Source organism: Antechinus flavipes, chromosome 2 (genome assembly GCF_016432865.1).
Source record: "Antechinus flavipes isolate AdamAnt ecotype Samford, QLD, Australia chromosome 2, AdamAnt_v2, whole genome shotgun sequence".
NCBI classification, from domain to species: Eukaryota; Metazoa; Chordata; class Mammalia; order Dasyuromorphia; family Dasyuridae; genus Antechinus; species Antechinus flavipes.
Window position 1 is genome coordinate 87,035,159 of NC_067399.1, and position 23,509 is coordinate 87,058,667.

The 23,509-nt window shown below is 37.6% G+C and overlaps 1 protein-coding gene across 3 annotated transcripts in view; it reads left to right on the forward strand.

Annotated features, from left to right (window-relative positions):
* EML4 (EMAP like 4) overlaps window positions 1–7,061 on the forward strand; it is a 144,111-nt gene extending 137,050 nt beyond the window's left edge. For all 3 annotated transcript variants that reach the window (XM_051975174.1, XM_051975175.1, XM_051975173.1), the window contains 2 exons: window positions 3,058–3,188; window positions 4,297–7,061. In XM_051975174.1, coding sequence (XP_051831134.1) covers window positions 3,058–3,188; window positions 4,297–4,755 — 590 coding nt within the window. In that variant the 3' untranslated portion in view covers window positions 4,756–7,061. The remainder of the gene's footprint in view (window positions 1–3,057; window positions 3,189–4,296) is intronic.
* The last annotated feature ends 16,448 nt before the right edge of the window (window positions 7,062–23,509 follow it).

Below are 23,509 nucleotides of genomic sequence, written 5' to 3' on the forward strand. Positions count from 1 at the left end.
AACTTTGTTATGCGTTATTTATCCTCAATCAACCAAGCAGTGTAATGCCACCGAATTAATGAATGGTGATATAGTATATTTTGGCTAATAGATCTCATGGCCCTTACAACTCCACCCTAGAGTGAGCCATAGCAGGGTGCCTTTCCCCCAGGGCTTCATCCTTGGAAGAATGAGTGACTGGGAGGTTATTAAGCATTGATTATGTGCCAGGTACCGTCCTGGAGGCATTTGGGATACAAATGGAAATTATATTCTAATGAATATAGGATAAGGGCCAGTGAGGACCACTCTGGTCAGACAAGTCGCAGGGGTGATAACTGGAATCAGAGAGTAAAAGTGTAATGCAAATTTGATTAAAAGTACCAGAGGTGGTCTGTCAGTAAATATTTTTCATCATGGGCCAGATACATACTAAACCCTGGGAAATAGAAGTATACAAAAGGAAAACATTCCCTGTCCTTAGGAAGCTTACTAGCTAATAGAGGAAAACATTACACAAAAGGAAGCTACAAAGTGTGGGTGGGAGGAGATAGCTAGCTTAGGGTCAAGCTAAAGAAGTCCAAAGGCTTTGCAGCTGGATAAGAAACGAGTAGCTGATCTTATAGCTCTCCTCAAATGGAGGTTCTAAAAGCTCTCTGCTATGTAGTCCAATTAGAGAAGCCGTGGTGACAGAAGGTCCTCAGGAGATGAGTGTCAGGGCTAATGTGATCTTGCAGGATGAAAAGATTCTGGGGCATGTTGGAGAAGTCCAAAAGAGGGCAGCCACCAAAAAGTTATCAAAATGTGCATACCCTTTGATCCAGCAGTGCTACTACTGGGCTTATACCCCAAAGAGATACTAAAGAAGGGAAAGGGATCTGTATGTGCCAAAATGTTTGTGGCAGCCCTGTTTGTAGTGGCTAGAAACTGGAAAATGAATGGATGCCCATCAATTGGAGAATGGATGGGTAAATTGTGGTATATGAATGTTATGGAATATTATTGTTCTGTAAGGAATGACCAGCAGGATGAATACAGAGAGGTTTGGAGAGACTTACATGAACTGATGTTAAGTGAAATGAGCAGAACTAGGAGATCATTATACACTTCGACAACGATATTGTATGAGGATGTATTCTGATGAAAGTAGATTTCTTTGACAAAGAGACCTAACTGAGTTTCAATTGATAAATGATGGACAGGAACAGCTACACCCAAAGAAAGAACACTGGGAAATGAATATGAACTATTCGCATTTTTGATTTTCTTCCCGAGTTATTTTTACCTTCTGAATCCAATTCTCCCTGTGCAACAAGAGAACTGTTCGGTTCTGCAAACATATATTGTATCTAGGATATACTGCAACATATCTAACATATATAGGACTGCTTGTCATCTAGGGGAGGGGGTTGAGGGAGGGAGGGGAAAAACAGAAGCGAGTGCAAGGGATAATGTTGTAAAAAATTACCCTGGCATGGATTCTGTCAATATAAAGTTATTATTAAATAAAATAAAATTAAAAAAAAAAAAAAGAGGGCAGCCACAAAGGAATCAAAGTGCTAGAAGTGGTAAGGTTAGGGAGGAAGAGTTGTTCAGTGACCTGAATACGAAGACTGATATCTTGGGGCTAGGGAGACAGCCTAGTTGAAGATAGAAGATAGAGTGCAAGAGCCCAAAAGAGAAAATCCTCTTATTCTACTCTTTGAGCCTCAATTTCCTGCATTTGGAATTTCCCCTCATTCACAGATTTATTTGCTTTTTTTTCTTTAGTGGCCAAATGATTTGTTGAAGCAGCAAAGTAATTATTAAACAAACCCTAAGAGCTTTCAAAAAACATCATCCTACTTCACAATTGTCTGGAGGAGGATTGACTTCCCTTTCCCCATATCTCCTTCTATCCAAAGAGATGGAAAAGAAATATGAAAAGAAGGAGATGGAAAAAAGAAGAGAAAAGGAAAGGTCAAGTTTCCCTCAGCAACCACTCTGAGGAAGAAAGGAGGGCTAAAACACTGGCATTAACAGTACAGAATTTGATGTAATTGGTTCTGCTTCCTCTCTGTTCTAGGCAGCTCTTCACCCTTCTCTAGCTTTTTATTTATTCCATTCTGCTCAGTAGCAAAGCTAGTAAGGCATCCCTTCCTTGTAGGTACTCAGAGAGAGAGCCCCAAAATGGAGTGGAGATGTGGGGTTTTTTTTTCTGTATAAATCCTAAAAATCTTGGTCCCCCCTAAGTCTTTTCAAATGAAGTAAAAATTGAAAGATGTTAAATATTTTTCTGCACCCATTTCCTATCATCTTCATGGCCTCACAAATCTGTTACTCGCTTCAGTTATCAGTTTCCTAAAGGCATCATAAATGCTTGTTCCAAAGTCATAGAACAATAGAACAGCTGAACTTAAGAAAATTTTGAGTGGGAGGAGCTGATAAAGCTGATACTTTATTTAACACATTTCAAGTGTTCTCCTTAACTTTTAATCAGGAATTCAGAGAAACTAGTTTTAAAAACTATTAGCACCACCTACTGGTTACTGTTTATGATTTTAAATGTAGTTTTTTCAACTTTGATAACATCCAAATTTAGGATCATGGATTATAGAACAAAAGGAGACTTTAAAGATATTTTGACTTCATTGCCTTATTCTTGAGAAATTTCTTACCAGCTAGGTGTTTAGATTTAGTCATTTGTTTAATTATAATTTTATATTTAAAACCAAAATAAAAAAGACACATTACATTTATATAATCCTCCACTTCTGTTCCAATGTCTTTTGGTGGCAGAAAGATTATCTTGAGTTCTCTTGATTCTAATGCCATTGAGTCTGAGTTCTAGCCCACATATTTTCTGAGGACCAGCTTAGATAAATTCAGAATTCATTTTTTTGGCTATAGCATGATATAATTTTTAGCCACAAAGTTCCCAAAGAACTTGCCAGGTTGTAAAAAGCTACAGTCTGCATCAGTGAGTGGAGTAATCATATGGATAGTCACAGAATGTTGAAGCATTAGTATAGATTCTAAAATAATACTTATAGTATATTGTTCACACTAACCTTCATTTGCATGTTTCCATGTTGTAAGGAGTCTGGCCGGAAGGATCAGATGGAACAGATATCAATGCTCTAGTGAGATCCCATAACCGAAAAGTGATAGCAGTTGCTGATGACTTTTGCAAGGTCCATCTTTTTCAGTATCCCTGTTCCAAGCCAAAGGTAGGTTCAACTTCTGTGTAGCAGATCTTAGAAGAGGCTACTGGGCTACTTGTTCAAGAGTACACTTCTGTATGTTTTACACAATTGCATGTGGTATAACTATATCAAATTGCTTGCTGTCTTGGGGAGGGAAGAGATTTGAGACTCAATCTTATAAAAAATGAACGCTGAAAATTGTCTTTAAATGTAATTGGAAAAAATATTATTTACATTTTTGTTTTTAAAAATGCATTTCTGGTGTTTGGGTGGCTACTTGAGGAAAACTAGTTTTCTGATTGCTTTCCATTTCACTAAATTACATGGCTCTTCCTTTAAATAGCCACAAAAAGATACCCCTGGTTTGTTCCTTCTTTCCTCCCTTCGTCATCCTCTTACTGCTGCCTGAAAAATAAGGGCATCCTCAAAGAGTAGGCAACAAAAGAAACAGCTGGAACTTCCTCTTTTTAGGTGTTGGCAGAAATCTCTTAGCAATCAGGGGTTTAGCAGATTTTCTGATTTGGCTTGATTTGTTTTGGTGATTTTAAATCTTTCAGACTTAAGAATAGTCATTTCAAATATGGAAATAATACTTAAAAGAATTGCACATATTTAACTGTATCAGACTACTTTCTGGCTTGGGGAGAGAGGAAGGAAGGAGAACAATTTGGGATCTAGGCTTACAAAAATGAATGTAGAAAACTATCTTTACATGTATTTGGAAAAATAAAATACTATTACTTTTTTTTCATTATAAAAAGAATAGTTATTAGAAAAGTCCTAAAGACTTAAGATTATGCTTTGGCATATGTAATCATGAATGTTATTACTGCCCTTGGGAATGTATAAACTATTCAGATAAGGCAGTCCTTGGGCATGTTTTTTTTTCATTTGGGACTAAAATAATGAGCATTACCATCATCCCCTCAAACTATTCTCTCATCCTGCCCAGTTATTAGAAAAGAGAATTGAAGTCTCACTAATTTTGTTTCTCTTAGATCCCGATTAGTAGTGATTGTGATGAGAATTATTCTTTTTACATAAGCTAGATTCCTTCCCTTAGTCAATTGTTGTCACAATAAGCAAATTTATAAAAAACTTGTTTAATTTTTCTCTCATTTATTTCAAATAGGCACCGAGTCACAAGTACAGTGGTCACAGCAGTCATGTTACTAATGTCAGCTTTACTCATAATGACAACCACTTAATTTCTACTGGTGGAAAAGACATGAGTATCATTCAGTGGAGAGTTGTAGAGAAGTTATGTTTGCCTCAGAATGAGACTCTAGGAGATATTGCTATAACCAAAGCACCCATTTCTACCAATGAGAATGTCCTACAACCAAATACTCCCACACCACCTCCCTCCTCGCAACCCTTCAGTGACGCTGCTGAAAATGAAAGAATGAGTGATTGTTCAACACCTCTTGAGAATGATCTGGAACAGGTGGAAGAACAGAGTGAGGGGCAGAGTGAAGGAAGCAGTGAATATCTGGGTGAAGCTAGTTATGAAGAGCCTTCCAATGATACCAGGGAAGAACAGAGTGAGTCGCCAAATCCTGAGGACCAGCAGAATTCACCACTTTCTTAATTTCAGCTTCAGATGATTTCTTTTTCCCATCTGATGTATGTGTTGCAACAAGGAGAAAGTTGAGCTAACAGGAAGGGGAGTAATGGAGAATTACATCACTCCAAATGTTGGTTTCCATGTGGTCTGCTTTCTTCAGTAGTCTTACCTTTTATCTCCAGAATGGAGCTGACCTTCAGTTTCGTGTTTGTTGAGAACTGGCCAAAGTTAGTAGTAGGAAAAGACTGGAACATTCATTGTTTCAGAGATTGCTATGTGTGGAAGTGACACAATGTAAATACTGGGGGGAAATGGCAATTATTATGATCTGAAATAAATCACTTATTATCTGAAAGTGTTTTCTGCAGGAACTTCCAGAAAAAAAAAAAAAAAACAAAAGCACTGTTAAATATATCTATGAGTATATACTGTGCTGTTGTTTTAAGTGTAGCAAGAAAAAAACAGAAAGTGAGCTCTTCATTGAGCTGCTCTTTTTTCTACCCCCATCCTATTATGTGGAAGAAAAAGGGGCCTAGAAATTGGGAGCGATTACAGTAATGCCATGTGCAAATAGCATTGCCTTCTTGATTAACAAATATGCAATTTTTCTTACACTACCAATAGATTCCAGATATATTTGCATTCTGCTTTTTTCTAAAGAAAGTTATAGCAAAGAATAGATATGTCATTCCCTACACTTATCTACTTAAATATAAAGTATTGCCTAATAAAATTAATAAATTAGGTTAATCTGCATAAAGATCAAATTCAATGGTTATCAAAGACAATGGATTCTTCTATTGACCTATACAATTTTCAGACCATCCAGGTTGGCAATCATATGAATGGAAAGGACTTTGAACTTACCTGTAAAACTAAATTTTGAATAGTTCCCTAGATAAATTTAGCTGAGGAAAATATGCAGTAAATTTTAAATTATGTAATTGGTGCTTGGGATTCTTTTTTTTTTACAAGTGTAACTTCTTAGAGTGAAACTAAGCATCAATAAATTACAAATTCTTCTTATTGGCCTTATTAGTCATGATTAGTTATTAGTCATGATTTTGGTGTAGAACAGATTTTCAGATTTTCTATACATGGTGATTTCCTCTGTTCAGAGATGTGATAAGCTTCTTGGCCATTTATGAGATATCATGGCATTTATTGTTATGCATTTGAAAAAAAAATTTAATTTTTGTCATAGATTTATGTTTTCCCTACATATGTTTCCTACTTTTAAAAAAATTTACTGACAAGTATGCATTTTCTATGTATTTGTTTATACTTTGATTATATAAAATTTTTGTTGTGTTTTTTACTTGCTGCATTGTTCAGATATTTTTCAGTAGGATCATGTTTTAAAACTTTGGATGAGTTAAGAAGTCTTAAATGTTCAAGCGTTTACGTGATTGTGCCATTCCAAAGTGCATCAAAACTGTCATTCCCTTCTAGTATCTTCTCAGGAGTAATGCTGCAGATCAGGTATTTAGTCATCATTTGATAAGATAAAAACTCCAGTGGCCTCCAAAAGGACATTTGCAACATACATGCATACATGAGCACATTCACATGTGCTGTATGTAACTGTATGAGTGTGAACACAGGCACTTATTCTGTGTATCTGCATAGATCTATATATATATAGGTAAATACACATTGAAATACTCTGTATCAACAGATATACATATGTTTGTGTGTGTATATGTGTATCTCCTTTTGTTTACATCTGTTCAAGAAAACCTCAAAGTAGTTCTCTTCCAAAGAAGAGAGAGTCCAAGCAACCCAAATGTTTTCTAATATGTTCTGTACATAGTTATCAGAGAGCACCAGTATTGGACTCAGACATTTGCCAATTAGTAATGATGATTAAAAACCATCAGGTCAGCATGTGATATAATTCCCTACAAGGAACATACTGTAAGATGAGTGAGTAGTACTGAGAAAAGGAAAAGCATATCATTAAGCTTGTGAGGTGCAGAGTTGTCGTGGTTAATAGGGAGATTCATTTGGAAGCATCTGTCACCTTGTGGGGTTGCCATGTATGATGAAAATTATAATTGTGATATTCTCGTGTGGTAGTTCAGAAAACACTACTAATATGCAGAAAGCCTTACAACTTTCAATTGCTGGCAACTACTGTTTAATGGATAATGAAATCTGTGATAATGGATGAAAATGGGTGGGATTATAAAACTGTAGATGTTTTTTAGAAAACTTGTGAATGAAATCTGAATCAGAGTGTTTCATGTGAAGATGTTTGAGCCATTTCTATCATGCATTCCTGTCTCATGGCAGAAATTTTTGAAGATAAAATAAAATAATCAAAATAATGTGTTGCCTTTGACTACATAAAGATGTTAATGTTTCTTCAAATATTGTTAGAAACTGTCATGCATGCCAAAAAAAAAAATTTATGCCGCTAGCTGCTGGTAGTGCTGCTGGTGGTGGCATTTTGTGGAGAAGAAAAAGTCATCATTTATTAAATGCTAACTGGGTGCTAGACACTGTAATAAGCACTAAGGATACAAAGAAAGACCTCTCCCAAAAGTACACACACACACACATTTATACATATACATATATCAAGTAGGTTCCATCTAATGGAGGAGACAACCCGCAAGTAATTGTGTATACAAGATACACATATACATGTGTACATTTAGTGTAAAGAAGAGGATTTTAAAAGACACTAAACGGGGAGAGAGCAGGAAAGGCCTCTTAAGAAGATGAGATTTGACCTGTGTCTTGGTTTGATCTAGGGAAGCCAAGAGGTAGGGATGTGGAAGAAGAGCGTTAATAGGCATTAATGTAAAGGCAATAAATTGGAAATGGAGTTTCATGTAAAGGAAACAGCAAGCAAGTTGGGACAGCTGGATCAGAGCCTGTGGAGAAAAGTAAAATGTAAAAAGAGAAAGGTGCACAAGCCTCAAAAACCAAACGGGAATAATAGGGAGCCCCAAAAGTTTATTGAGGAGTAACCTGATCAAACTTGAGGAAAATTACATTGGTAGAAGATCAACTCAATCAATAGGAGATTTGAGGCAATTAGAAGGTTAGTGCAGTGATTGTCCAGGCTTTAGATCATGAAGATGTGTAACACGGTGACTGTGTGAGGGGAGAAAGGAGAAAATATGAAGATTGAAATGACTGGTTAGCAGATTGGATAATGGTGCATGAGAAAGCAAGGAGTCAAAGACAAAAAGGTTGCAAGTTCTGGGTGACTGAGAGAATGGAAGTGTCCTTAACAATCCCAATAAAGCTCGTTAGAGACTATAGCTTTATTGAAAAGGGAAGTTCTTGTTTTGGGCGTTTTGAGTTTGAGAGGCCACGGGGACATACTTTTCAAGATAGCCAAGAAGCTATTGCTGATACAAGACCAAAAATCAGGAGAGAGATGAAGACTGGATTGATAGGGAAATTATTGGCAGAGATTCGTTGAATTGATGCAATCACCAAAAGAGAGGAGAGTCCAGGACCTTTAATAGAACCACCATTGGTGGGCATAAGCTGGAGATGCAGTAAAGGACAGGTTAGTTGGGAAGAAAAGCAATAAAGTGGTGAAGGTCTTGTAGAGAGTGACAAACAATACAGGTACTGCACCTGCAGTGAGCATGAGGAGATTCAAGAAAAGACCCTTGTACTTGGCAGTTTTAGAGCAGGCCACTTCAGTTGAACGATCAAGAGTGATCTGAGGGTCTAGAAGCAAGAGGGGAAAAGAAGTAAGTGGCAGTAAGGAGAGACATTTGTAACCATTTTAGTCGTTTTTCAGTCTTTATGATCCCATTTTGGAGTTTTCTTGGCAAAGATCCTGAAGAGTTTGCCATTTCCTACTCCAACTCATTTTACAGGTGAAGCAGCTAAGGCAAACAGGATAAAGTAATTTGCCCATAGTCCCATCGTAAATATCTGACACTAGATTTTACTTTGGTTTTCCTGACTAGAACTGGCACACTCTATGTGGAGTTTAGTCCACAAAGAGAGGAATGCTAGAGGTCAATAATTCACCGGGAATGTTCAGAGCATAAAAGCTTTTTAAGGATGGTTGGAGAAGCGGGAAGCAAGGCAGAAGCCAAGAGACTGGAGGGAGAGTGCCGAGAAGGGAGATAGGGAACAATCTACCAGATAGGAGCAGATGGAGGATGAATGTTGTTTGTCTTGGCATGAAGGCTCACCTCTCCTTGTGAGAGAAAGGTAAAGAAGAAAGAAGGGGATGTCTGAGGCATGTGAAACGAAGAAAAGGGAGCTCTCCACAAATGGCCGCTTTTTTCAGTCAAGTTTGATGTAGCAAAAGAGGGAGGTCCTGCAGGGGGAGGAGGTGTTGAGAGATGAAAATGGTTGGAACAGCCTCAGTGATGAGTGGGTTGGGAAATCTATTAAAAGGATTGTTTCCCTGAATCCTGAAGGCCCAGCTGAGCTTATGTAACAAATTTGTAGTGGCCCCGCTCAGCAGATTACATGAATTTCTCTTCAGTTTAGTAGACTAAAGAGTAAATGGAAGAAGTGGATGCTGAGATCAATCCAAAGTTGGGATTTGACAGATGAAGATAATTCAGGTAAACTGGTTCACCAAGGGGTCACTAGGAAAGGGAGCACATTGTAGTAAGTGCAGGAATGATGACCTAGGAGAGAATTTAGGAATGGGGGATTGGAGCTTACAGTGAGAAAAACCAGGGTTAGAAGATGTTAGGGAAAGATGGAATGGTACAAGATTATAAAATGATAAGGAGGTTTCAAGAGTTCAATGGCAAATCCATCTCGGTGGTTGCTTGAGGTGGAATTTAATAGCTCGTGAGAATTGGTTAAGGTATTTTAGGGAGTTAAACATGTATGCTGAAGTTCCCTCCTATGAAGGCAGGAGTTAGGAGTGGGTAGAAAGACTTGGAGCCAGGGACCTAACCCATGGAGGAAAGAACTAAGGCTGGGGTAGTAGGGGGCCTGGTTAGGATAATGACTACTAGGAACTGATGCGCTAACCAAAGCAGTATAGGCACGATAAGATTAATCATCTCCAGTACCTAGCACAGTACCTAATACATACTAGATATTTAAATGGGAAGTGGGGTCCAGGAGGAAAGAGAAAAGAAAGTCCCTTATTTCACAGAGATCCCAGCTGCCTCTTCTTTTGAACATGTCCCTACCTAGTCAGATATTTTTTTTAAACACAAAAAAATGTAGAGCTAAACACATGATGTGTTTTTTTGCTATATAAATGTGATAGAATAATAGAGTATGGGCTTGACCTGTGATTACATTGGTGTAAGTAACTCAGGTGAAGAAATTCTCCTTGTCAACATAGGTCAGCACCTTTTCTTCAAGATAATCTTACAAAAAAATCTTTTGTTAAGTTTTTGTTTCCTTCTGTTTTTTACATCATCATAGTTATCCCAAGTATCTCATTCCTCTCCCTCTGCCTCCCAGAGAACCCTCTCAAATATAAATAGAATTTTTTAGAGAGAGAAGAAAAAAAAACCCAGCACAACTGATTATAAAAGTCTAAATATATGTGCCAATACATGAAAACTTCCAAGCTCCATGAAGGGATGAATTGGAGTTATCTTCATTCAAGTCCTGCTTGGTTTTTATAAGTTTATTGCATTCACTTTGGGTGTTTAGTTCTTTCCATTCATATTGTTATCAGTCACTATGCATATTGTCTTGGCTCTATTGACTTCATTCTTCATCAGTTTCATGCTTCTCTGTATTCTCCCTTCACATTGTTTCTTACAATTTAGTAAGAGTTTGTTGCATTCATGCACCATAATTTATTTAGCCATTTCCTGATCCAAGGCTTTTTAAACTTATTCCAGTCATAACCCCTTTTTGCCCAAGAAATTTTTACATGACCCTGGATTTATAGGTATATAAAATAGGCAGACAAACCAAACATTTACTGATAATAAATCAATTGCACAACCCCCACATTCAGTTATGAGACCCCATGTGAGGTCATGAACCTGTTTAAGGAGCTGGGCCCTAATTGATGGGCATAATACTTTGTTTCCAATTTTTAGTTATCACAAAAAAGTATTGCTGTAAATATTTTGGTGTGGATAAGGACATATTATCAATGGCTTTCTTGGACTACATAAGAGTGTATAGCCCAGTAACAGAGCCACCTAGTTCAAAGGGGATGGACATTTTAGTCACTTTATTTGTAGAGTTCCAAATTGCTTTCCTAAATAGTTGTACCATTTCACAGCTTCACTTAAAATGTATTCATTTGCCTATCATTCCACAACAATCCCTTCAATATTACTATTACCATTTTTTGTAATTTTGGCCAATTTTCAGGATGTGAGGTAAAATCTCAGGGTTGTTTTGTTTTGCATTTCTCTTATTAACAGTACTTTGAAGTACTCTTTTATATGGTTGTGAATACTTTGCAATTCTTTTGACAGCTATTCGTATCCTTTGACCATTTACATTTTAGAAAATGGCTACTAGACTTATATAAATGTATTCTATGTCTTGGATACTAAACCTTTATTAGAGAAATTTTACACAAGATTTTTTTTTCCTATTTAAAGGACTGACATATCCTATCTTACTCTAGGTGCAAAAGCTTTTCAGTTTCAAGTAATCAAAATTAATGAGCTGTCTAGTACAAAGACGGCAAATATGTCATCCTGCAGGCCCTTGCAGCTAACCCAAAACATTCTCAAATGTAGCACAAATTCGATTAAAATATAATTGGGAAATATTTATCAATATAAATAAGAATACAATAAAACAGTTTTTTTTAAAACTATGGCAGTATGCATCCATAGAGATATTTATATGGATTAGTCCCACCTTCTTTCCTCTCTTCCTTTTCTAATTGTTTGTCATTACTGACTTAGAGCATGGAAAAGTAAGGAACTTGCCAATAAAGAATGACATCTGTAAAAAAATTGAGGGAATCTTATGAAATAATGCAGAGTAGAGAGCACAAAAGACAAAGGATACACTGACTTTATACAATTTTAAATGACGAGCTAAGTTAAAACCATATACAATTTTAAATGACAAGCGCTAAGTTAAAACTAATGGGCAATGTTGTTACTAATGAATTAAAAGCCCCTCTCCTCTTTATTTTTACAAATAGTTAACTACTAAAGGGTCACATGTCATAAATCCACAGAAAAATAGTTTTGTATTATTTTACTGAATTGTTGAGTTAACCTCACGTTTCACAGTATAATTGTGGTTTAAGTTTTGTACATTCTTTTGAAACAAGACTAAATCTGATCCCATTAAACGTCTGCAATGTACATGAGTCTCCCTTGTTTCCAAAACACTGGGCAATTTTCATTCCATGAGCCCTGTGTCAATCAGGTAGAAAAAGCCTTCCACATAGTCATAGTATTATAGGCCAAGTGCTGTGCCCATGTTCACTTCTTCATGAAGCCCTTTCCTCCATCAATCCATGGAAAACCTGAGCCTCGTTGCTAGAGAGCCATCAGCTACAGGGCTTTGTTCTTCCCTCTCCAGAACATAATCACTTGGACCAGATAATAGATTTTTCCCAGAGAGCCAAAACACTGATGGAGATGATATGGATAATTGCAAATGCTGATGAATAAACAGCTCAGTGGGATTAAGAAAAATCCGCTCAAAAGCCAGATTTCAGTTCTTGACAGTTTAATTTCACCGCTCAATTTCACTGATGGAACAAAAACTTAAGTACCATATGACAATGACTGTGGTGAAAGAAATTAACTCTAATAGAAAGCTACAGAAATGCCGTAGGATTCATCTCTTCCCAAATTAGTTTTGACTAAATTGTGTACCCGAGCCAGCTACTTTCTAACTCCCATAATCATATTATTTGATCCACTGTTTCTGTGTCTGGTACAAGCTGATCCTCATACCTGGATGCTGTCTCTCTCACTTTCACCTTTTTGGCCATTGCTTTAAAAAATCCCATCTGATTCCCCTAGTTGATAATGTCCCCACTCTCATGGTATATTTGTTTATGTCCCTACTTATTTAGTAATAAATCTGCTATATTCCTTTATTATAGTTCTCAAATTTTTTAGTCTTGGGACCTCTTTACACTCTAAAAATCATTAAGACCCTACCCATCAATATTTACCATATTAGAAATAAATAGTGGTATTGTGAAATTATGTAATATGATATCATGAAAAAAATTTATTTTGGTCAAGACTATCAGGGCTAAATGATTTGCCCAGCATTACACAGCTAGGAAGTGTTACCTGTCTGAGTCTGGATTTGAACTCAGGTTCTCGACTCCAGGAAAATTATTTTGACCGCCCAGAGCCTGAAAAGGGACATTTTGAGAACGGCTACCCCAGTAGGGTAGCTTCTTAAGGACTGTTTTGTGTTTGTGTCCCGTGCTGAGCATAATACGTGATGGTGACTAGCAAGCACATATATGGTAAGTACATAATAAGTATTTGCTTGTTTCGCTCCTTTCAGAGTACTCCTACCAGTGTTGCTCAGCAGATTCAGTTTGGTGGATTGGTTGACAAACTAGAAACCTGGAGCCCAGGGTTCTCTTCCCAATACTATGGCTTTGGCCCCTTCTCAGTTTTATGAAGTACTCAAATTCACCCCATTGCATTCCATTCAATTCGGTTCAAAACACTTAAGTGTCTGCTCTTTATGTTTAAAGCATATTGATAAGCTGGAGACACAGCGTAAACGATGGCTTTATCTTTACCCTCGAGGATCTTACATTCTTTTGTGTGATAGGAATTCTACTCCTCCAACAAGGGAGCTGGAAATCTGTTCTTTATTGAGAAAATAAAATACGTTTGATTTTTAAATTAGCTGTCATACATTATTAGGCCGGCTAGGTGGTGCCATAGTGCACTGAGTGCTGGAGTTGGAGTCGGAGTCTGGGAAGATTCATTTTCCTGAATTCAAATTTGACCCCCAGGTCCTTAACTACCTGAGCCAGTCACTGAATCCTGTTTACCTCAGTTTCCTCATCTGTAAAATAAGCTGGAGAAGGAAATGAAAAAAATTACTCCAGTATCTTTGTCAAGAAAACCACTAATGGAGTCACAAATTCAGACACAACTGAACATTATTACATTGTAATGAAGATGACAACATCACTTTTATTGCTAGTACTTTCCAATCAATGAGCATATGTCATCTGCTCCTATGTGGTAACTTACATAAAATGAGAAAAACAATGGACGGGACATCAAAATCAGTTAAAGAAATGTCAATGAGTTCCTGGAAAAATAAGACCAAAAAAGGTAATGAAAAGGAAATTAAGCACTCAGAACCAGTGGTCTTTCCAATGTACCACAGTAGTGGTTTGTGTCTCCATGGGATTTCTCCTTCCCCAGGTGTGCCTTGGTTGTTTGATGGAATATTTAGAGTCAACACGATAGAATGTATTTTATTCTTCAGGAGTCTTTGTAGGGAGAAAGAAAAAATCTGGCTTGAGATGTTGACTCCAAGTACCAATTACATTATACAAGTTATGAGTATTAAAGATGAAAATGAAGTGCTAAGAGATCCAAAGCAGAAAGAGTCATTGCCATCTGAAGGAACCAGGAAAAGTTTTCATGTGGGTAGATAGGAAGTGAACCCGAACCTTCAGTGAGCTTTGAAAAACAGGAAATTCAAGAAGTTGAGATAAAGACAGTATTCCAGCTGAGGGGATATTCCACATTCAGTTTCTAAGAAGAAACTATCTCAAGGGACTATCTAAAGCCAGGATTCTTTTTCTTTTTTTTCTTTTCTTTTTTCTTTTTTTTTTTTTTGAAATTTTATTTTTTAATTAATCTATTTCTTCTACTACTTGCCACTTACACTGAACAATTTAAAAAACCCAAAAAACAACTGGAAAACAAAATCCTCAATACATAGTAATATAGTCTAGCAAAATAAGTTCCTACATTTGCCATGTCCAAAAATATGTCTTTCTGCATTTTAAGTTCATCATCTCTTGGTCAGGAAGTTAAGTGATGTGTTTCACCTTCATTCTTTTGAACTCATGATTTATTATTGCACTAATCAGATGTCTAAAGTCCTTCAAAGTTGTGTTTTTCCCCCAATAATGTTGTTATACAGATTGTATGAATTGTACATCTGGTTCTGCTTCTTTCTCTCAGCATCAGTTCATAAAAATCTTCCCAATTTTCTCTGACATTCTTGCCATCATTTCTTTTGACACAATATTGAAAGGGGAGGGAAACTGTTTCCTTTACTGAAGCTGTGTTCCCTTTAAGATTATCATTCTGAAACTATGTTCCCTTTTGATCTGTGATCCCTTGGGAGTCTCCCCCCAGATAAGTTATCTTTCAGGGATGCCAGACCCTTTGATTTAATTAGAAATCCTGGTCAAAAAGCACCCCTTTGAAGTGTTGTTAATTCCAACAGGAGATCTGGGCTATTGATAAGCATCGAGGCTGGGAACCTTGGCTTCCTGAAGCCTCAAGACTCCTTTTAAAGGGCAAATTCTAAACTTACTCCTTGCAGAGGCCCAAACAGCTTGCTCTGACCCTGTCCCGCTGAGAAGGCATTTTCTTCTCCGTGCCAAACTCCATTTCCCTAATAGGACTTTGCCACTATAGAAGTCAGTCTTTTAGCAAACTGGTTTCTATCCAACAATAAGCTTTCATTTTTGCCAATTAACATTTTGGGATAAGTGAATTCTTTCACTTTGAACTGGCCCATGGACCAAAAAGGGATTTTAACAATTCTCTTATTGCCACTAACCTCATCACCACCAAGAATTGGGGGGATATTAACCTCATCAATATTATTCCATTATGTTCATATATTACAATTTGTTTAACTATTTTCAAATAAGCAGATACCCTCTCTCTTAGTTTCCAATTGTCTACCATGAAAAGGCTGCTATAAATATTTTTGTAGGTGTAAATCCTTTTCTTCTCTTTGATTTCTTTGGGAATACAGGCTTAGTACTGTTAAAGCTGGGTCAAATGGTAGGCACAGTTTGGTAACTTTCTGAGTATAAATGCAAATTGAATTCAATTCAATTCAGATTAGCCTGATCAATTCATTATTCTTTCCCATAATCCTCTCAACATTTGTCATTGTTCCTTTTGTCATCTTTACCAGTGTAATAGATGTGAGGTATAACCCCAAAGTTGTTTTAATTTGCATTTCTTTTTTTTCTTGTAATGCTAAAATAATTTTTAATATTGCCAAACCAGAGATCATTACTATCTTGTGACATGAAGGTCAGAGTTCAAATCCCAAAGATTATTGCAAAGCTAGAGCAAATTATTTTTTCAATGACATATGTTACAAAGTGGAAATCTTAGTTGCCTCAGAGGATTTCAAGTTAATTTGCATTTATTAATGATCTAGAGTATTTATTCATATAACTGTTGATAGCTTAGATTTCTTCCTTTGAAAATTTGCTACTCATAACCTTTAACCATTTATCTATTGGTGAATGGTTCATCCTATACATCTTGACTATAAAATAGGGGGGTTTTTTTAACCTGTGTACATTTTTTAAAAATTATATTTCAACAAAACTGTTATTTTTTAATCCTATGCTTTATGCATTTAAAAACATTTTTCTGGGGAATCCATAGACTTCACCAAACTATTGCCAAAAGGATTGACATTAAGAGATTAAAAACCTAAAGCCTCCTAGCCTCTGCTGCAGCTCAAATGTTCTCTGTCGCTGTGCTGAGATGAAGAAAATATAGCCAGTTGCTTCATAACTCACTAATTCATTATCTGGTGCTTTTGTGAGATGTCTATAGAGATGAGATCACAGAAGCAAATTCCTCCCTCTTTCCTCCATAGTATAGGGGCCCTGATTAAGAGGGGAAAAAAAAAAAATCAATTTGTGTTGCCAGCTGTTTGCTGTTAATGGATAATTGAACATTTTAACAGCAAAATCATTTTCAATCAAATTCAATAAATAGGCTTCCAAATTTCCATTTAGAAGATGCACTCATTTTGATCTGGGCCAAGGTTCCCCTCAGTGCCACGGCTATTGCTGACCACTATGTTCCTGGGCTGAACTTCCCAAGAGTGTCCAGAAGATGTGGAGGGTAGCAACAGCAACCTGACAGGGAGCTTCTAAAATGGAAAACTCATTAACAGCTTGGAGTTCATTGGGAAGAAAACTGCAAACCTTTTAATTGCAATGAAAATTTTCCTTACTGGATGAAGTTCAGGGAATTTCCCAGCTCCAAGTAACTAAAGACACAAAGTCACCTGCTCCTTCAGTTTGACATACAGGATTTAGGGCCAGAAACTAGTCCAGCACCCCCATTTTACACACTGAAGTCCAGCAGGGAAGCTAAGTGTTTTGACCACTATCACTCACTCAATAAGCGGCACAATTATTGTTTGAATCCTGAGCCTCAGACCTGAAAGACTGTGTATCTTTTACAGAATATTTACTTCAGAAGGCATGATCATAAACAGACAAATTTACTTCTTTATCATAGGGAAAGCATAATTCCTCTGCCCCTTTGTACCACCTCTGAGTCTGGGAGGGGAAGAGAATTAGATTTGTTTAGCTCAGTTCCTTTGGACACAGTCCTAGTTCCAAATCCAGAACTCCCTGAAGTTCCAGGCTTCCTGGCTTCTCAGGGCTCCCCCATCAGATTAATCTGACTGGCTGTACCAGCCCACTTGCAGTCCTGGCTCCAAGGTCCCATGGGGATCACATCCAGCACCTGAAAACAAAAACAAATAATACAGAACAGCCTCCAAAACTGCCAGGGTCATTTCTAGAAGTTGAGGGTAAAAGAGAAATAACAGGGGGGAAGGATTTTCCCTTATCCTCTCACCTGTTCAGTTCATGGTTTCCAAGATGGACATGGTGCATTGGAGTTGCAAAGTGAACATCTTGGATACAAAACTTTTTAAGCAACAGCCAGCCAATTACTGGGTAAGGAACCCAGTAGCATCTACATTAGCCAAACTAGGCCTCCTCAATAGCCAGGTTACATTTTGCAAATACTGTCCTCTAGTCAGTCAAAAAGCATTTACTGTACGCCAATACTAAGAGCTGGGGATACAAAGGAAAACAAAAACAGTTCCTGCCAAAAGATGCTCCAAGTCTAATGGAGGAAAAACATATAAACAAACAGATTATGTAAAAAGACATATACAAATAGTCTCAGAGCAAGTATTCCCCCCAAGGAACCAAAGGACTCCTATCAAAGGAAGAATTTGATTAGTCTGGAAACCAAGCAGACTTAAGAGATAGAAGGGAGAATATTTCAGGCAGAGGAGACAATCGGTACAAAGACATGATAGGCCATGGAACTTTATAGTCAAGGACGAGCTAGGAAACCAGTGTAGCCAGACTGTACAGGATGTGTAAGGGGTAGAGTAAGAAGCCTGGACAGGTAAGAAGGGGCCAGTTTGTGATGGGTTTTAAAAGCCAATCAGAGAACTTGATGTTTGATCCTGAAGGCAATAGGGAGCCACAGGAATTTACTGAGTAGAGCATGGGTCAGATCAGTATATAGCTTTGGCAGATAAGAGGAGGACAGATTGGAGTGGGGAGAGACTTGAGTAAAAGACACCAACCAAAAGGCTACAGCAATTGTTCAGTCAAAGGGTGATGAGGACCCAAAAAGGGAGGTAACTGAGTGGAGAGGAAACAGTTGCAAGAGATGTTGTAAAGATAGAAAGGAGAAGATTTAGCAACAGACTGGATATGTGGGCTAAGTGCAAGTAAGGCATCAAAAACTACAGAAGGCTGGCTATGAGGGTGGTCATAACTCAACAGTGATGGGCAAATTAGGAAGAGGGAAGATAGGTTCTGTTTTGGATGCCTACAGAACACCGGGCTCAAGATGTCCAACTGACCATGGGATTGGGGCTCACAAAAGGATGTAGGGCCGGACATAGAGATCAGGGAAATCATCTGCATAAAGATAATTGAACCTAAAGGAGCTGGTGAAGTCACCAAGTGAGATAGTACAGAGCAAAAAGAGAAAGGGCCTCTTGATAGAACCTTGGGGACATCCGTGCTTAGTAAGGAAAGAGTATCCAGAAGTAGTTTTTACATTGATCAACCATGTCAAATGTTGCAGGGAGGTCAAGAAAGAACAGAATAGAGGAAATATCATCTAGCTTGGCAATTAAGTGATCCCTGGTAATTTTTTGTTGTTATTCAGTAGGTAAATGATGTCCAATTCTTCATGACTCTGTGGACCAAATGTACATGAGGTTTTTTGATTAAGATACTGAAGTGGTTTTCCATTTCCTTCCCCAGTAAATTAGTTAAGCAATTAGGTTAAGTGGCTTGCCCAGGGTCATACAGAAGGTATCTGGGGCAGGATTTGAATTCATTTTCCTGATTTCAGGTTCAGTTCTATATCCATTGAGCCTACCAGGTGCCTCACTTGTAACCTTGGAGAGGGCAATTTTTATTGAATGTTGGGGTTAGAAACCGAACTACAGTAGGCTTAGAGGCAAGTGAGAGGAAAGGAAGAGGAGGCATATAGACTGCTTTCTTGAGAATTTTTCTAAAAAGGAACAGCTATGAAGAGATAGCAAGCAGGAATGATTGGATCAAGTAAAAATTATTTAAGGATGGGGGAGACTTGGGTATGTTTGTAGATAGCAAGAAGTAGCCTGTACATAAGGGAGAAATTTAAGATTTAAAAAAAAAAAAAAGGAAGAGGATGGAATCAATAAGGCATGTAGATGGTTTGGCCTTGGCAAGAAGGGCCTATCTCTTCATCCATAGAGTGGAGGAGGAAAGAAAATGAAGAAGGAAGAAAGATCTTTTGGTGAATGAGTTTCATTTTTTCATCCGAGAATGTCAAGGAAGGGTGTGCTATGGGAGCTCTTAGGAGAGACAGGAAGGTTCCAGATAGTTTCTGTGGAGAATAGAATGATGAATAGATTAAGAATGAGTAGAATTATTGCTTTGGTGCTGTGGGGGCTTAGTTGAGATTGGAGAATATAAATGTTGAACCCATACAGCTGTGTTCAACAGCACATGAATAAGAATGAACAGGGAGATATCCTGTTGTTAGATTTTGGCAAAGCATGATTTGATATCAAGAGGACAAAGCAGTTGAAAAGAAAAAATAACGTGGAGTTGAATTATTTCACTAAAGGGTCAAAATAGGGAAAGGAGAACAATATAATCATCATTCCCAGGTAAATGGCCTGGGAAAAACTGAAGGCATGGAGGCAATGGAGGTCATTATGAGGAGGAAGAACAGAATTAAAGATAATGAGACATGGGACAATGACGTAATGATAAAAAATTATAATCAGATAGATGAATTTTTTGGAATTCATAAATATGGAATTGTGGGTGATGGCATGATCATGGAGTCAAGGAATAGGGCATGAGAACTGAATAAATAAAGGAACTAGAAAATCAATGTATTTTTAAAAATATAAATATAATATGAAGTCAGGAAATATGAGAGCAAAAGTTAAGTTACAAACAAAAACTGTAAGCCAGTCACTGAACTCCCTAAGAAAGGAAGTGAAATGTCTTGGGAATCAACAAATACTGAAAATAAATCACCAGAACTGAAATAAGTGGAGAATCCAGTGGTAATGGTACAACTTTGAGGATGAAGGAGAGAAGTACCTTTTAAGTAATAAGGAAATGAAGAGGCAATGACCTGAACCCTTCGATACCATTTCCACAGCTTGATATGGGAATGGTTCCCTGAGATATCTACGTTTTTGCCATGAGTTAAAGGTAGTTAAAGCATGATCTCTGCTTCTCTCTCCCTGCAATCACAGTACTCAGGGGTATCTGCCATAAAAATTCATCAAGAGGGATGAGTATGATTGTAAAGGTAGGAAAGCCTGCAGATGGTTCCTTTAATAAAGCTATGATTAGTAGCCACCAAAGCAGGAGTGGTTTCCATGGAAACCCCTTGTGTTAAACAGAAGGATATGCTTGTTGTACAATTAAATTGTAGTTGTTAATTACATTTCTGATTAAACATTATAAAACTTAAACATAGAGATTTGTACAAGAGCTGCTCTTTTCCCTATTCTTTAGACAATGGAGATCAATCAGATGAGCAAGATTTTGAGAGCATGTAACATGGTTTATTTAAGAAACATTATTTAATTAATGTTTCTTAGGCACAAGGTACCATGCGAAGTGTTAGGATTACAGCAACAGAAAAACCAGTCCCTACCCTCAAGAAACTAACATATACAATGTATTGTATCTAGGATATACTGCAACATATCTAACATATATAGGACTGCTTGCCATCTTGGGGAGGGGGTGGAGGGAGAGAGGGGAAAAAATCGAAACATAAGCGAGTACAAGGGATAATGTTGTAAAAAATTACCCTGGCATGGATTCTGTCAATATAAAGTTATTATTAAATAAAATAAAATTAAAAAAAAAGAAACTAACATATACAAAAAAGGATAATACTAGCTAAAGTGTGAAAGGGACAAAGCAGAAGTACAAAGTACTGTAGAAAAAAAAAATTGAAAGAAAGAATACATTGAGTTGGGAAGATTTGAAAAGACCTTAGAGAGGAAACCTTAGCTGAATCTTGTTGAAGAAACCTAAAAGTTCCCAGATATAACTCTCCTAGGCCTATACCTCAAAGAGATGAGAAAGAATGCACAAAAAATATTAGTAACTCTCTTCTTGTGATGGCAAAGATTTGGAAATCATTGGGGGGAAACCAATCATTGGGGATTGATTGGACAAAGCATACTGTGTGAATATAAAAAGAATGCTGTTCATATTGTAAAACGTGAAGGGAGGGATGAGTATGAATTCCTGAAGAGTCAAAAGAACAGAACCAGAACAATTTATAAAATAATGATGTCATAAAGACAAACAACTTTGAAAGCAAGGAAACAAGTACTTATTAAGTGTCTACTATGGTTTCAGGCACTGGGCTGTTTAGTGAATAGCTGTCATTTATGTAGTCCTTATTATTTGCCAGGCATTTGCTAAATGATCTAGAATTATCTCATTTGATTCTCACAAAAACCCTGAGAGGCTATTAGCCCGATTTTACAGATTGTTGGAATCCTTACTAACTGCTAAGTAATTAGAGTTGATCTAATCTTACAAGAAGTTGTTTTGGCCAGAACCTGAAACAAGGTACTAAGTAGAACTAATCAAGACAAGGCTTGTGTTCCCACCTTTACTCATTGGACTCCACAAGTATGCTAGCTTCAAAAAGTACACTTTCTACACCACACCTTAAAGCTCTTTGGGCCAGAGAGCACTATGGGAGAAAACCCATAATCCCATTCTCTCAGAAGGTTTACATATAAGGCGAGACAGCCATTCCAGAATACATTTTTTCCTCTTGGCTGGCTGATCGCGCTAGACTCGAGAGAAACGACTCTGCTGCAGAGAACACTTTTGACGGATTTCAGTGGAGCTACGCCAGAAGCCCTCTCTGTTGGAGGCAGAAGAAAGCAGAGGCAGAGGCTGAAGGACAGAACCTTTGGATTTGGAGACATCCGAAGGGCTCTAAGCCTCTAAACCGGCTGTGCCCTGAGAAGAACAAACTCCAACATTTGAACTCTAACAACAGATGAGGAAACTGAAGGAAACAAGAGTTGTGATTTGTCCAAGGTCATACAGCCACTATCTGAGGCCAGATTTGAATTTGGATTTTCCGGCATACAGGTTCAGCACTCTATCTCCTAGCTACTTCAAGAACTTGGGAGTGAATAGACTAAAGAAATTTGATCAATACAATGACCAACCACAATTCTAGAGAGCCCATCCATGAAGTACGCTACCTCCATCCTTATGGAGCTAGATGATGGACTCAGAGCACAGACTGAGATATGCTTTTGAACAACCCCAATGTAGGAAACTGTTTTCCTTTGATATGCATATTAGTTATAAAGGTTCTGTTCCCCACCTCACCCCATTAGGGAAAGTGGTTAAGTCAGAGAAAAAAAAAGGGATGTTAATTAAAAAAACAACTTAAAAAAATACTTCTTTCACAACATGACCAATGTAGAGATGGTTTACATGATTGCACATCTATAATCTATATCAAATTCCTTGCCGTCTTTTTTCTTTCTTTTGTTGGTGAGGCAATTGGGGTTATGTGACTTGTCCAGGGTCATACAGCTAGGAAGTGTCAAGTATCTGAGTTTGAAGTCAGGTTTTCCTGCCTCCAGGGTTGATGCTCTATCCACGGCTCTATCTAGCTGCCCCTAGATTCCTTGCCATCTTGAGGAGGGGAGGAGAAAAATTTGAAATTGACAATCTTCCAAAATATTAATGTTGAAAATTGTCTTTAGGTGTAATTGGAAAAAATAAAATACTACTTAACAAGTATTTTTTACTTTCTGAAATTCTGAAAGGATTTTACTTTCTTAATCCTAGATCATCTTCCTCTATTCCTTCTTGTAACTGCTGAATAGAAGTCATGCATCTCTGCTGAGATCCTCTACAAATTTAATGTCATCTAAATTCAACCACAGAAAAAGAAATGGCAAACCACTCCAGTATCTTTGCCAAGAAAACCGCAAATGGGGTCACAAAGAATCAGATTGAACTCAAGCTGAAAAAGAACTAAACAACCTCAACCAGTTGCTCAAGGCTTCCCAGAAATCTCTTTTTATTCTTCCCTAATCTACTCTGTCAGTCCTAAACTTCTCCCTCCATCCCTTCCTCTCAGCAGAGGAGCACCCTAACCTCCCAGTTAGTGGTCTAGCCTTAGCCATCTCACACAACCAAGTAAGTTTGGCCTGGCTCTGGAGTTGGGCTGACTGGGAAAGCAGGGGTGAAGAACACAGCTGCATTCCAAGCAGGGCATGAGCACGAGCAACCATAGGGACTTAGAAAAGTGTTCATTATAAAAAAGCGAGATGACAGGATCTA